General features: G+C 41.2%; 1 protein-coding gene across 1 annotated transcript in view; it reads left to right on the top strand.

The window, feature by feature from the left end:
- The window catches only part of CCDC18 (coiled-coil domain containing 18), a 108,521-nt gene that overhangs the window by 6,057 nt on the left and 87,480 nt on the right, over window positions 1-14,984 (top strand). Inside the window, exons 5-7 of the mRNA XM_075558499.1 lie at window positions 290-451; window positions 4,068-4,174; window positions 9,767-9,895. Coding sequence (XP_075414614.1) covers window positions 290-451; window positions 4,068-4,174; window positions 9,767-9,895 — 398 coding nt within the window. The remainder of the gene's footprint in view (window positions 1-289; window positions 452-4,067; window positions 4,175-9,766; window positions 9,896-14,984) is intronic.

Genomic DNA, 14,984 nt, shown 5'->3' on the forward strand with positions numbered 1-14,984 from the left:
TCTTGGATATTGAACGGGCAGTTCTACTCTGTCCTAGACGGTTATATGCAATCTTGATATTGCTGGATCACAGCATGTTTCACTTCACAAGGTAATGCCAAAAGTGTGCCACTGTTCCCAAGGTGTTCATAAGGACACCGTCTTCCGCAGAATACAGAGTACTTCCTGGCTGGCATTCCTGCTAGCCCTCATTATATATCTTAACTTCATTATCCGAGTTTCTAGTAACTTTTCATTAATTCTATGCAGTGCGTAAGTAATCCAAAATAGATTGTTCTTCATTTTTTAGGTATCTTTTGTACCTCCTACCTCTACGGATCAGGAAATTAAGAACCTTCGAGAGAAACTTAATAAACTTAGACAACAGAATGCTTGTTTGGTCTCACAGAATCATTCTTTAATGACTAAAATAGAATCTGTCCACTTTGAATTAACACAGTCAAAAGCAAAAGTAAGTATCCACCAGTGATGACTGTCAAAGTAATTGTAATGATTTATAGACTTATAATTGGAAAAATATTCTTTATATTTAATGTGTTATAGCAGTTTTTAATGACAATTTAGTGTTAACACGTGGAATCAGAATTTTATGCGAATTCTTTTCTGAAAACGATTTAGGAGAACTTACACGGTCTCGAGTAGACCTGTTGCCACAGGGGTTAAAGTGCCCAGCTAGCTGCTCACCAAAAGGTTGGCAGTTCCAACTCACCAGCGGCTGTCCAGGAGGAAGAAGTGGTAGTCTGCTTCCATAAATCGTCACAGTCTCAGACACCTGTATGACAGGTCTGCGGTGTCCTGGCAGGTAGCTTTGACTCAGATTTGAGTCAGAAATAGATAATTCTGAGATTGGAAATTCTAAAGTGAGGCTTTTCATTCTTTGCTTTGGTTTAACTAGTAGAATTGTTAGAGAGCTGTATTTTCCTTTTTTTATTTTTCATACAAAACAAAGTGCTGTTGGGGATGATTCCAGACAAAGAGGAGAAAACTGTAACAAATGTACAACTTTGGGCGTTTGGCTTATTTAGTTGTATCTATTATTTTTATTATTTTGTGGGAAAATCTTTTGGTTTTCATTGTTTCTCATGAAGTTTAATTTTTAGGATATATTGTTTGCCTTTTAGAGTTGCTCGTGATTTGCTTTTGCTTCTGTGTAGTTATTATATAAGGGGGAGTGGCTTAAAAATTTATTAAGAAAATGGAATTTCTCCCCAAACTTTTGAAACCGCCCCTTTAATTTCTCATCAACTATAGAGGAGCTATCTTTTTATTTTTTAATTATTTTTTATCATTTTATTGGGGGCTCATAAAACTCTTATCACAATCCATACATACACATACATAAATTGTATAAAGCACATCTGTACATTCGTTGCCCTAATCATTTTCAAAGCATTTGCTCTCCACTTAAGCCCTTTGCATCAGGTCCTCTTTTTTTCCCCCTCCCTCCCCGCTTTCCCCCTCCCTCATGAGCCCTTGGTAATTTATAGATTGTTATTTTGTCATCTCTTGCCCTATCCGGAGTCTCCCTCCCCCCCCCCCCCTTCTCTGCCGTCCATCTCCCAGGGAGCAGGTTACATGTTGGTCCTTGTAATCAGTTCCCCCTTTCCAACCCACTCACCCTCTACTCTCCCAGTATCGTTCCTCACACCCCTGGTCCTGAAGGTATCATCCACCCTGGATTCCCTGTGCCTCCAGCTCCCATATGCACCAGGGTACAACCTCTGCCCTATCCAGTCCTGCAAGGTAGAATTCGGATCATGGTAGTTGGGCGGGAGGAAGCATCCAGGATCTGGAGGAAAGCTGTGTTCTTCATCGGTAGTACATCGCACCCTGACTGACCCATCTCTTCTCCTAAACCCCTCTGTGAGGGTATCTCCAGTGGCTGACAAATGGGCTTTGGGTCTCCACTCTGCACTACCCGCTTCATTCACTATGGTATATATATTTATATTTTTCATGATGCCTTATACCTCGTCCCTTTGGCACCTCGTGATCGCACAGGCTGGTGTGCTTCTTCCATGTGGGCTTTGTTGTTTCTGAACTAGATGGCTGCTTGTTTACCTTCAAGCCTTTAAGACCCCAGACACTCTTGATACCCGGGCACCATCAGCTTTCTTCACCACATTTACTTGTTCACCTGCTTTGGCTTCTTTAACTGGAGCACATTTCTGTGGAGCCTCTTTGCTTCTCTATAATTGTCTTACTGTCTCCCTGCACCTGATTGAACTGTAGGTTGAAATTAATTTTACCACCGAAATTTCAAGGCATAGCTTTCTTGTCTCGCCTCCAGTGCTGCCCTGAAAATACTGTTGGTGTTGTGAGTGCTTTCCTTTAGCATGTCGTCTGCTTTTTGTTTTCACGCGAGGCAGTTTTGAGGATTTTATCTGTGGTGCTTTCAAAGTTCATCGTGATATGCCTTTAAAGTAGTACATTGTTTATGGTGCTAACCCTTTAAGGCTGCCCTGACGCATTACAAACAAAACAACACACACCCAGATGGTTTTCTTTCTTTTGGGTTTTCCATTAGTGAAGGCTAGACCACCTAAGTTTATCCTCTAAATTTGTTTAGTTCTCCCTGTTAACATTTTCCGTCTCCTTGTCTTTTGGTTAATGGAGTCCTGTGTTACATCTTGGCCTTCTAACTACAAGATCAGCAATTCAAAACTACCAGCTGCTCTGGGAAAAAGATGAGGCTTTCTACTCCAGTAAAGATTTACAGTTAGAAACTCAGGGGCACTTCTTCCCTGCCTTACAGGGTGACTCTGAGTTGGCATAAACTCAATGGCAGTGAGTTTTTTGTCTTCTGAGGGTACTTTTTAGAGTGTTTCCTCAGCTCTGTTCAACACGTATTGATTTTTCTTTGCTTCTTTATTTCTGTTCATTTGTTTTGCAAAGCTTTTGTTCTTTGCTTTGTATTTAATGATAGCTAGATGCCCAGTACCTTCTCATCGCTAAAGATTTAATGAGTGTGGTATGTTTACTTGTAAGCTTTGCTTTGGTTTCTAACTTTCATGTTAGATGCCTTCTTAAGATGAGGGTTTGGGCTATTATGTTTTAAGGGAAAGTTGCTTAAACGTTGTTTGGCAACTCTGTGTGCAGTGATGAAATTGGTAGTATAGGGTCCTTCATTTTGGTGTGATGTGAGCAGATAGGTTTCTGGTAGAGAGAAACCAGCCCTTTTCCTAGTCTATATCATGTGACGCTTTTTTCTCTGCAGCTGTTGATTTTCTCCAGCATAGAATCCTTTGATCTACCTCTCACTAGCTCTGAATGAAATGGAGTAGCCAACTTGGGACTCTTTTGTACTATTCCTCCTGTTTATAAAGCCACCTCATTTTTGCCTGTCATTCTGTTTAGTGTCCTAGAATCTCAATCCTCCCTATCTTATTTCTCTAGATCACCGGTTCTCAACCTGTGGGTCACAACCCCTTTGGGGATCAAACGACTCTTTCACATCAGAAAACACATATTTCCGATTGTCTTAGGAACTCATTGCGCCCACATGCAGATATGCCCACATACGAGTACCCAGCATGAATACTGTTACCCATGCTACACCATGCTTCAAGACAAAATTTCATTTATTTGTAATTAGAAATACATATTTCACAATAGATAATTTACATTACGATTCATAACAGTAGCAAAATTGCAGTTATGAAGTAACTAAAATAATTTTATGGTTGGGGCTCACCACAACCTGAAGAACTGTATTAAAAGGGTCGCGGGAATAGGAAGGTTGAGAACTACTGCTCTAGATAAAGGCTTTTTCCTGGTAGGTAGGCACCTGGCTACTGGTATTGTGGGAGTGGAAGAAGGAAGGTTAACCCGCTCTGCAGAGACTTTGAACTGTCCCTGGATTTTCTTCCTAGCCCTCACCCCTGTCCTCCCCTGTTATCTTGTGCCTCGAAGTTCTAGGCTTATGTAAAAGTTTGTTGAAAGAATAGTTACGATGAACTTTACATTTGCCAATCCTTGGGCAGTCCCCTTCATTTGACAGTAAAAGAAACTTAAGGACTAAGAAGACTGGTTTATTTTCTGAAATAGTTTTTGTTTTTTAATTTTAGGTTTCTATCCTTGAGTCTGCTCAACATCAGGCAGCCAGTGTCCCAATCTTAGAAGAACAGATAATCAATTTGGAAGCAGAGGTTTCAGCACAAGATAAAGTTTTGAGGTAAATAACACCTTTTATAACTTAAAAAAATATCATTGTATTTTTTCTAAACATTTTATTAGGGACTCATACAACTCTTTATCACAATCCATACATATACATACATCAATGTATAAAGCACATCTGTACATTCTTTGCCCTAATCATTTTCGAAGCATTTGCTTTCCACTTAAGCCCTTTGCATCAGATCCTCTTTTTTTCCACTCCCTCCCCGTTTCCCCCTCCCTCATGGGCCCTTGATAATTTATAGATTATTTTTTGTCATATCTTGCCCTATCTGGCGTTTCCCTTCACCCCCTTTTCTGTTGTCCGTCCCCCAGGGAGGAGGTCACATGTAGATCCTTGTGATCGGTTCCCCCTTTCCAACCCACTCACCCTCTACTCTCCCAGTATCGCACCTCACACCCCTGGTCCTGGAGGTATCATCCACCCTGGATTCCCTGTGCCTCCAGCTCCCATATGCACCAGTGTACAACCTCTGCTCTATCCAGTCTTGCAAGGTAGAATTCGGATCATGGTAGTTGGGCGGGAGGAAGCATTTAGGATTTTGGGGAAAGCTGTATTCTTCATCGGTGCTACATCACACCCTGACTGACTCATCTCCTCCCCTAAACCCCTCTGTGAGGGGATCTCCAGTGGCCGACAAATGGGCTTTGGATCTCCTCTCTGCACTTCCCCCTTCATTCACTATGGTAAGATTTTTTTTTTTTGATGATGCCTTATACCTGGTCCCTTTGGCACCTCGTGATCACTCAGGCTGGTGTGCTTCTTCCATGTGGGCTTTGTTGCTTCTGAGCTAGATGGCCGCTTGTTTACCTTCAAGCCTTTAAGACCTCAGACACTATCTCTTTTGATAGCCGGGCACCATCAGCTTTCTTTGCCACATTTCCTTTTGTACCCGTTTGTCCTCGGCGGTCGTGTCATGGAGGTGTGCAGCCAATGATATGTTTTTTTGTTCTTTGATGCCTGATAACTGATCCCTTCGGGACCACATGATCACACAGGCTGGTGTGTTCTTCCATGTGGGCTTTGTTGCTTCTGAGCTAGATGGCCGCTTGTTTATCTAAAAGCCTTTAAGACCTCAGACACTATCTCTTTTGATAGCCAAGCACCATCATCTTTCTTTACCACATTTACCTGTTCACCCGCTTTGGCTTCAGCAGTTGTGTCGGGAGGGTGAGCTGAGCATCATAGAATGTCAATTTAATAGAAGAAAGTATTCGTGCATTGAGGGAGTGCTTGAGTAGAGGCCAAAGGTCCTTCTGCAACCTTAATACTAAACCTATAAATATATGCACATAGATCTATTTCCCCATCCTCATATATATATTTGGATGTACATGTCTTTGTCTAGACCTCTATAAATGCCCTTTGCCTCCTAGCTCTTTCCTCTATTTCCCTTGACTTTCCTCCTGACCCACTAACATGCTCCGTCCCCCCCTGGGTTGCAGCTATACCTCTTCTCTACCTAACCTTACTCTTGATCATTCCCTACCAGGCCTGCCAGTCCCCCCTCACCACCAATTTGGATCCCATGTTGTTCCCTTGTCCCTGGGTTTGTTAACACCATTTCCTTACCCCCCCACCTCCCCTTATCCCAAGTCCCCCCGGAACTGTCGGTCCCGTTGTTTTTCCTCCAGATAGTTCATCCAGCCTGTCTTATTTAGACAGACCTGTGGAGATAATAACATGCACAAAAACAAGACAGAGGAAAACAAAGCTACAGTATACAACCAGACAACAAAACAACAACAAACCACTGACAAAGAACAAAACAAAGTACATCAAGAAAGAAAAGCTTGTAGTTAGTTCAAGGATCGTTTGTTGGCCTTTAGGAGTGTTTTCCAGTCCAGTCTGTTGGGGCACCACGCCCTGGCCCCAAAGTCCACTTTCAGCATTCCCTGGGGATCTTGCCACTCCATTCCCTTGCTGTTCCACTGCACTCCCCCAGTGCTTTGCCTCGGTGTGGTGGGATCAGGTCAGGTGCAATTCGCACACTGTGTCTGCGGTGCTGTCCCCTGTAGCGCCAGTGGTCACTGAGGAGCATCATGTCTCATAGTGGGGCCAGCCATGTTGTCCTCTCTGTGGACTGGTTACTCTACTCAGGAACATCATCCTCAGGGCCTGTGGGCCAGGCTGTGCTCCACTCTCTCCTCCTCCCTCTCCATCTGCTCCCGTGTGCTCTGATCAGATATGTCCCACTCCCGGAGCTGCAGAATCAATGTCTTCCTTTGAAACAAATTCTTCTCGGGGGAGGGACAGGAATCCACTTAATTTTTGGTGCTGGGACCAGCCTCCCAGACCTCTCCACTGGTTCCCTACTCCTTGCCGGAATGTTGCATTCACACCTTGCGGCACTGGGTTGAAGTCTGATCCCTCTTTCCCTGTGGAGATTAGATAATACCTTCCCCCTGGGTGGATTAGTGCCCCATGCTCCTGCTCCCCTTTTCTTCCTTATATTCATCCTTTTATTTTCCTTTCTCCACCTCCTCCCCAGTTGTCTACCATGTGCATTCCTGGATTTGATCTGGTCTCTGCCATACTACACAGTCTTCACCCCCAAAATGTTTGTATATAATAGCTTTTTCCCTATGCCCCTTTTGCATTTTTTTTTAAATACTTACCTCAGCGGGCTCATGTTGTACTTGTCCTTTTGTGCCTGACTTATCATTGTATTTTAGGTGCAAGTTTACGCAGTTAAGTTCCCATTTAACGAAAAAAAAAAAAAAAAAAAACCAAACTCACTGCCATTGAGTCAATGCTGACTCATAGCAACCCTGTAAGACAGAACTGCCCTTGTGGGTTTCCAAGCCTGTAACTTTAAGGGAGTAGGAAGCCTCATCTTTCTCCCACAGAGCAGCTGGTGGTTTCAAACTGCTGACCTTGTGAGTAGCAGCAGCCCAATGGGAAACCCATTACATTGGCAGTGTTTCTTTCCATTTAAGTGTTATATACAAATTGTTCCAGAACATTGTTAACAGTTTTTACATTATGTCAGCATTCTCACTTTGGCTCTGCTCGTTTCTATTAATCTAGCTTCTCTCTTTTTTTCCCCTGTTATCTTTGCTGTTTGGGTAGGTATTGACTACTTGGTCTTATATACTTGATTATTTAAGGGAGCACCTTCTTCACAGGTGGTAGTTTATTTTTTAAGCCAGTCTCTTTATTGGACTGAAAGGCTATCTCCAGAAATAGCTTCAGTTCCAAGTTCAAAAGACCATAGCCTTGGGGATTCCCCTTTAGTCTCTCTCAGTTCCATAAATAGAGCCTTTTTTAGGAGTTTGAATTTTGTGGTCCATATTTTACTCATTCTATCTTGGACCTTCTGTGTGTCCCTAGTCAGAAGGGTAGTTCGTGGTACTGGCATCATCTAGTTCTGGTCTCAGACAGGAAGAGGCTGTGGTTCATGTGGTTCATGTGGTTCATGTGGGCTGGTCATCCTGTGGATTCATTTTTTGTGTTTGAGTCTGTAGTTTCTTCCATTCTCTCTTCCTCCTGATGAGTATCGACCAATAATCATTTCTTAGATAGCTAGTTGAAAGCACGTAACACCCTAGATGCTATTCACAACACTAAAATTTAGAACATTATGTTTATGAATATTTTCTGTAGCATTTTTATTTCCCACTTCTACTTTTAAGGTATATCTCGACAAATCTTGCCTTCATTTTTCCTCAGTAATCGACAATGGTCAATAGAGTCTATTTAAGAATTTGTTGATTCAAATTTATGTAAAGTGCTGTTTCTGATCCATCATAACTCCTTTTGGCTGCAGGTTATATGCATTTTATGAGGTTGCAGGAGGCTGAATCTACACTGAAGTTCTTATATGCTTTCACTAAATTTTAATTAGTCTCTCTTGAGTCTTTACTTCCAAAATGGCAAAGGAAGAACAGTGGCCGTGCGAGAAAGGGCTGTGTCCATGGGTCGCCTTTATCTACGAAACTGTGCCTCCTGCACATCCAAAGACAAGGCCAGTAATACATTTGTGTGTTATTGGAAGCTTAACAAGGAGTTGTAGCTGTCAGAGACGGATCTGAAGTGAATGCCTTCCATGCATATATATTAACCAAACTGTACCTGAAACTTCATTAATTGTGTTGTGTTATTCACAGTAAGGTGGTTAGGAACCAATTTCATGAAGCCCATAAGGACAGAATGCCCCACCCTGATAGAGACCAGCAGGTGCCTACCCCATGACCTTCATCAAAGCCCATGTAAAAATTTGAGTCCTTGAAGACTGAAGAAAGGCTTACTGGAAATAAAATGGATGTTGTACTTTAAAATTATTTTTTAAAAATTAGTTAATTTTCTTGTCTCTACATAACAATATATTTTCAGAGCTTATAGAGGCATTTAAGAAATAAAATGTAAGGAATCAGCTACTTTATAATTTAATCTCCCCTCTGCTTACAATAAAATGGAAAGGATAGACATACGAAGTAGCATAATACTCTAAGTGATTCTGAAAAGACCATCAGCATCAACTTTTTATTTTTAATTCAGCATCAACTTTAAAAATATACATTTTCATATCCCATCTCAGACTTACTGAATCAGAAAATCTGAGGAATGAGGCCCAGTAGTCCATACTTTAACAAGAGTGATTCTGATGTGCACAAAAGTTGTGCTTCATGTCCATCCGTTTTAAGTGTCTTTGGTAATACATATTGTATTTTAAGCTTCTTGGAGGTTTCATATTTTCAGTTGTGAATTCCCCTTTCTGTTCTTAACTTGTATATAACGTAGTTAGTTTTTGATTGGGGTAGTTGTCACTCTTTTATTATCGTTTTTCTTTTCTTGGGTTCTCCAGCAGATAGCAATATTATCAGCATATAAAGAATATTATGCCTGATTTTCCATCATCTATATTTTCATCACTAGTGTTTGGATTTGCTTGATGTCCTAGAGTAGGCCTGTCAGAATCGTTGTAGCATCTAGTGGTGGTAATAGTCAGCCTTACCTAATTTCTGAAGGAGCCCTTACTTGTTGGGCAGTTCAAAACCACCAGCTGCTCTGAAGGAGAATGACAGGGCTTTCTACTCCTATGAACAGTTAAAGTTTCAGAAACCCATAGAGGCCATTCTAACACGCCCCATAGGGTCTCTGAATGCGCATCGACCTGATGGCAATAAGATCTAGTTTTTGAACGGTGTGGCATTTCTTCTGGTACCTGACCAGAGTGACGGTGAAAATGATGGTGCTTCATGCAAGTCCTCTCGTAGCCCCTATAAAAACTTCTAGTGACCAGGAGCTGAGTATGATGCCTTCCGCTGTGTCTTACCACTCTACCTGTTTCCCTGAACTCATGGACTGATTTTGCTACCTAGAATAATCTCTTTACCCCACTCACCACTGCTCACTGCCACTGAGTCGATTTTGACTCATAGCGACACGGTAGCAGAGTCTAGAACTGCCCCTTAGCATTTCTGAGGCTGTAAGACTGTGGGAGGCGAAAGCCTCGTGCTTTTCCTGCAGAGTAGCTGCTAAGCTAGCACTGCTGACCGTGTGGCTATAGCCCCACACTAAACCCACTAGACCACCAGGAGTTCTTAGACTCTAATAGTTTTTAAGAATGTTCTTTTTTTATAGAGAAGCAGAAGATAAACTAGAACAGAGCCAAAAAATGGTGATTGAAAAGGAACAGAGTTTGCAGAAGTTCCAAGAAGAATGTATAAAGTTGAAGGTGGACTTACTTGAACAAAGTAAACAAGGAAAGAGGTATGTGTTTTTAAAGAAAGTATTTATTAAGGAGAAACATATACTACCTGTTTTAAGTTATTTCTGAAGTGAACATTTTCAGAAATATCACAATAAAATAACTTTTTCTATTAAAATTTTTATGTGTGGATTTTATTTGATTGCTATCCTGAAATGGGGTTAATTCCAAGAAGCTTTATATGTTCAAGGAGCCCTGGTGATGTAGTGGGCTATGTTGGCTGCTAACTGCAAGGTCAGCTGTTCAAATCCACCAGCTACTCTTCGGGATCAGATCAGGCACTCCCATAAGTATTCGCAGTCTCTGAACCCACAGGGGCAGTTCTCGTCTGTGATGTAGGGTCACTCTGAGTCAGGGTCAACTCAATGGCAGTGACTATTTTTTTAGTTTAAAACATTCAGTATAAAAATACAGAAAAAAGCTTTTGCAGTAATATTATTTCTAATAAGATTAAATATAAGGGGTTTCACAAAGTTTGTGGAAAAATGGAACTAAATATGAGGTATTTGAAACCCCTCACGTTACATGAACTCTTTAAGAGAAAATTTGCCTCCTGGTGTAATAAGAAAAGGAACGGGAAAGTAGTTGAGTTTTCCTTTATGACTCCATATTTAAGAATACAAAGAAACCTCTTTTCTATAAAGTGGGTCTTGAAAGAAAAAGTTTTTAAAGTAGCCTGACCAAGCAATTACTAACTTTAAATGCCAATTAACCATTAAACTATCAAGGTTTAATATTTTTCCGTTCAAATTAATGAGATAGTACAACATATAATAATACACTTAAGGCAGCTTTTACATAGGAAAATATTCTGTGTTCTTTGACAAAAATATTTTTGAAAGACTTATGCTATAAATATAAAAAAGACTTTGAAAAAGTTTTTATACGTTGAATAAATATTTGTTTACTGTTTGTTTAAATCCCAACCATCACTAAATCTGTCTACAAACCTTTTTTTTAAAAAAAATCACTTTATTGGGAGTTCATACAGCTCTTTTTTTTTAACATTTTATTCGGGGCTCATACAACTCTTATCACAATCCATACATATACATACATCAGTTGTATAAAGCACATCTGCACATTCCCTGCCCCAATCATTCTCAAAGCATTTGCTCTCCACTTAAGCCCTGTGCATCAGGTCCTCTTTTTTTTCCCCCTCCCTCCCCGCTCCCCCCTCCTTCATGTGCCCTTGGTAATTTATACATCGTTATTTTGTCCTATCTTGCCCTATCCGGAGTCTCCCTTCCCCCCCTTCTCTGCTGTCCCTCTCCCAGGGAAGAGGTCACACGTGGATCCTTGTAATCAGTTCCCCCTTTCCAACCCACTCACCCTCCACTCTCCCAGCATCGTCCCTCACACCCTTGGTCCTGAAGGTATCATCCACCCTGGATTCCCTGTGCTTCCAGCCCCCATATGTACCAGTGTACAACCTCTGCCCTATCCAGTCCTGCAAGGTAGAATTCGGATCATGGTAGTTGCGGGGAGGAAGCATCCAGGATCTGGGGGAAAGCTGTGTTCTTCATCGGTACTACCTCGCACAACTCTTATAACAATCTATACATACATCCATTGTGCCAAGCACATTTGTACATTTGTTGCCATCTTTCTCAAAACATTTTTTTCTACTTGAGCCCTTGGTATCAACTCATTTTTCCCCTCCCTCTTTTCCCCTCCCTCCCTCACGGTCCCTTGATAATTTATAAATTATTATTATTTTGTCTTACACTATAAGACGTCTCCCTTCACCCACTTTTCCTTTGTCCATCCTGCAGGGGAGGGGCTTATATGGAGAGCCTTGTGATCGGTTCCCCCTTTCTACCTCATGTTCCTCCTGGTATTACTACTCATACCACTGGTCCTGAGGGTTTCATCTGTCCTGGATTCTATGTTTCCAGTTAACCATCTGTACCAGTGTACATCCTCTGGTCTAGCCAGATTTATAAGGTAGAATTGGGATCATGATAGTTGTGGGGAGGAAGCATTAAAGTACTAGAGGAAAGTTGTATGTTTCATCATTGCTGCACTGCACCCTGAATGGCTCATCTATTCTCCAGGACCCTTCTATAAGGGCATGTCCAGTTGCCTAGAGTTGGGCTTTGGGTACCCACTCTGCACTCCCCGTCATTCACAATGGAATTTTTTTGTTCTTTGATGCCTGATACCTGATCCTATTGACCCCTCATGATCACACAGGCAGGCTGGTGTGCTTCTTCCATGTGGACTTTGTTGCTTCTCAGCTGGATGGTTGCTTGTTTATCTTCAAGCCTTTAAGACCCCAAATACTATATCTTTTGATAGCCGGGCACCATCACCTTTCTTCACCACATTTACTTGTGCACACATTTGTCTTTAGCCACCGTGTCAGGAAGATGAGCATCATGGAATGTCAAGTTAATAGAACAAAATGTTCTTGCATTGAGAGAGTTCTTGAGTGGAGGCCCAATGTCCATCTGCTACTTTAATACTAAACCTATAAATATTTGCACATAAATCTATTTCCCCATCACCATACATAAATATATTTACATATATACATGCCTGTATTTAGAGTAATGTAAATACCCTTTGCCTCCTAGTTCTTTCCTCTTGTCATTTTACTTCTTGTCCCACTATCATGCTCAGCCTTCATTTGGGTTTCAGTAATTCCTCTTGGTTACATGACCCTTGATCAAGCCCTACTAGGCCTCTTACAACCTCGCCACCAATTATGGATCACTTGTTGTTCCCTAGTCCCTGGCTTTGTTAACACCCACTTCCTTTCACCCACTTCTCTCTCTCCCATGCCCCTAGAACCGTAGGTCCCCTTGATTTCTCCTCCAGATTGTTTATCCAGCCTATCTTATCTAGCTAGACCTGCAGAGATAATACTATGCACAAAAACAGGACAGCAAAACAAAGCAACAAAAGAAAATAAAACAAAAAAACAATGACAGAAGAAAAGCTTGTAAATAGTTCAAGGTCTGTTTGTTGACCTTTAGAGGTGTTTTCTGGTTGAGTCTGATGGAGTGCCACGCCCTGGCCCCAAAGTCTATTTTTGGAATTCCTGCGGGATTTCCTTGCTCTGTTTCCCTTGCTGATTTTTTGTTCTTTGATGCCTGATACCTGATCCTATCAACACCTTGTAAGCTGGTGTGTTTCTTCCATGTCGGCTGTGTTGCTTCTCAGCTAGATGGCTGCTTGTTTATCTTCAAGCCTTTAAGACCCCAGATACTATATATTTTGATGGCCGGGCACCACCAGCTTTTGTCATCACATTTGCTTATGTACCCACTTTGTCTTCATCTATGGTGTCAGGAAGTTTAGCCTCATGGAATTCCAGGTTAATAGAACAAAGTGTTCTTGCATTGAGGGAGTACTTGAGTACAGGCCAAATGGCCATCTGCTACCTTGATACTAAACCTATAAATATATATAGAGCTATTTCTCCATCGTCATTTATAAATATATTTACATATGTACATGCCTGTATTTAGACCTCTATAAATACCCTTTGCCTCCTAGTTCTTTCCTCCATTTCCATGTACTTTCCTCTTGTCCCTCTATCCTGTTCAGTCTTCATTTGGGTTTCAGTAATTCCTATCGGTTATATTGCCCTTGATCAAGCTATACCAGTCCTTCTACACCCTTCTTGCCATTGATTTTAGATCACTTGTTGTTCCCTTGTCCCGGGTTTGTTAACACCCACTTCCTTTCCCCTGCCTCCCCTTAAACCATGTGCCCATGGAACTGTCGGTCCTGTTGTTTTCTCCTCCAGATTGTTTATCCCCCACATCTTATCTGGATAGACCTGCAGAGATAATAATTTGCACACAAAAAACAGCAAAACAAAGCAACAAAAGAAAACTAAAAAACAACAAAAACTGAAGAAAACAAAAAAAGAAAAGCCTGTAAATAGTTCAAGGTCTGTTTGTTCATTCTCATGCTTTTCTATGTAGAAAGAACATGCTTCGTAGATAATTTTAATGAGGATAAGTTTGTCATGAAAAGGATTATGATAGAGAAAAACACAGTGTCTTGGGAAGATTTTAAATGCAGATATCTTTTGATCTCTGAGCTCTAGTTACAGAAACTTAGCAATGGAATACATTTCAGAGATTTTCAGATAAACCCCTTACTGTGTAGACCTTTTTATTATTTTTTTCTGGGGACAAATATAAATCCCTGATATTCACAATCGTTATCCAAACCTAAGAATCAGTTAGATTTGGGAATTGAGGATACATCCACTTGAATTTGTTTTTAGTTCTAACAAGAATGAAGGAGCGACTCAGAGTAGGGAGATGAGGAAATTCCTGCAGGAGATGTTGAAATCCAGAGCATAGCTAAAGGAATTGACTTGATGGGTTTGGTTTGACAAAAATTTCTAGACCTGAATGTGAAACTGACCAGGTTCCAGCTGTATCGTTTCACTTCACAGTGAGAATTGTGATAGCACCAGTGCAGTTCTAACTCAGAGACCCTATGTGTAACAGAACCAAACACCACCCGATCCTTACACAGCCACTGTGTCAGTACACCTTTTTAAGGGCCCTCTTCTTTTGCTGTGCCCCTTTGCTTTAACAAGCAGCATGAGTTTTCCTCTCCTGGTGATAATGTACAAATAACTTGAGACAAAGTCTTACCATCCTTGCCTCTTAGGAGTGTTCTGGCTGTACTTCTTACAAGACAGATTTGTTTGTTCTTTTGGCAGTCCGTGGTACTTTCAATATTTTTTACCAGACTTGACCAGTAAGTCAAATTCATTGATGATTCTCCTGTCCTCCATATTCAGTTTTCATCTTTCACATGCATATGAATTGATTGAAAATACCACAGCTTGGATCAGGCACACCTGGGTCCCCAAAGTGACACTAACGCTTTCCAACACTTTAACGAGGCCTTGTGCAGCAGATTCACCCAATGTGATACTTCCTTTTGATCTCTTGACTGCTGTTCTCATGAGCATCGATTATGGATCCAAGCAGAAATCCTTGATAATGTCAATCTTTTTACCGTTCATCATGATGATAGATATTGGTCCAGTTGTGAGTGTTGTGATTTTCTTTTTTCTTTCTTTTTTGTGATTTTCTTTACATGGAGTTGCATTCC

The sequence above is a fragment of the Tenrec ecaudatus genome, chromosome 1 (assembly GCF_050624435.1).
Source record: "Tenrec ecaudatus isolate mTenEca1 chromosome 1, mTenEca1.hap1, whole genome shotgun sequence".
Lineage (NCBI taxonomy): Eukaryota > Metazoa > Chordata > Mammalia > Afrosoricida > Tenrecidae > Tenrec > Tenrec ecaudatus.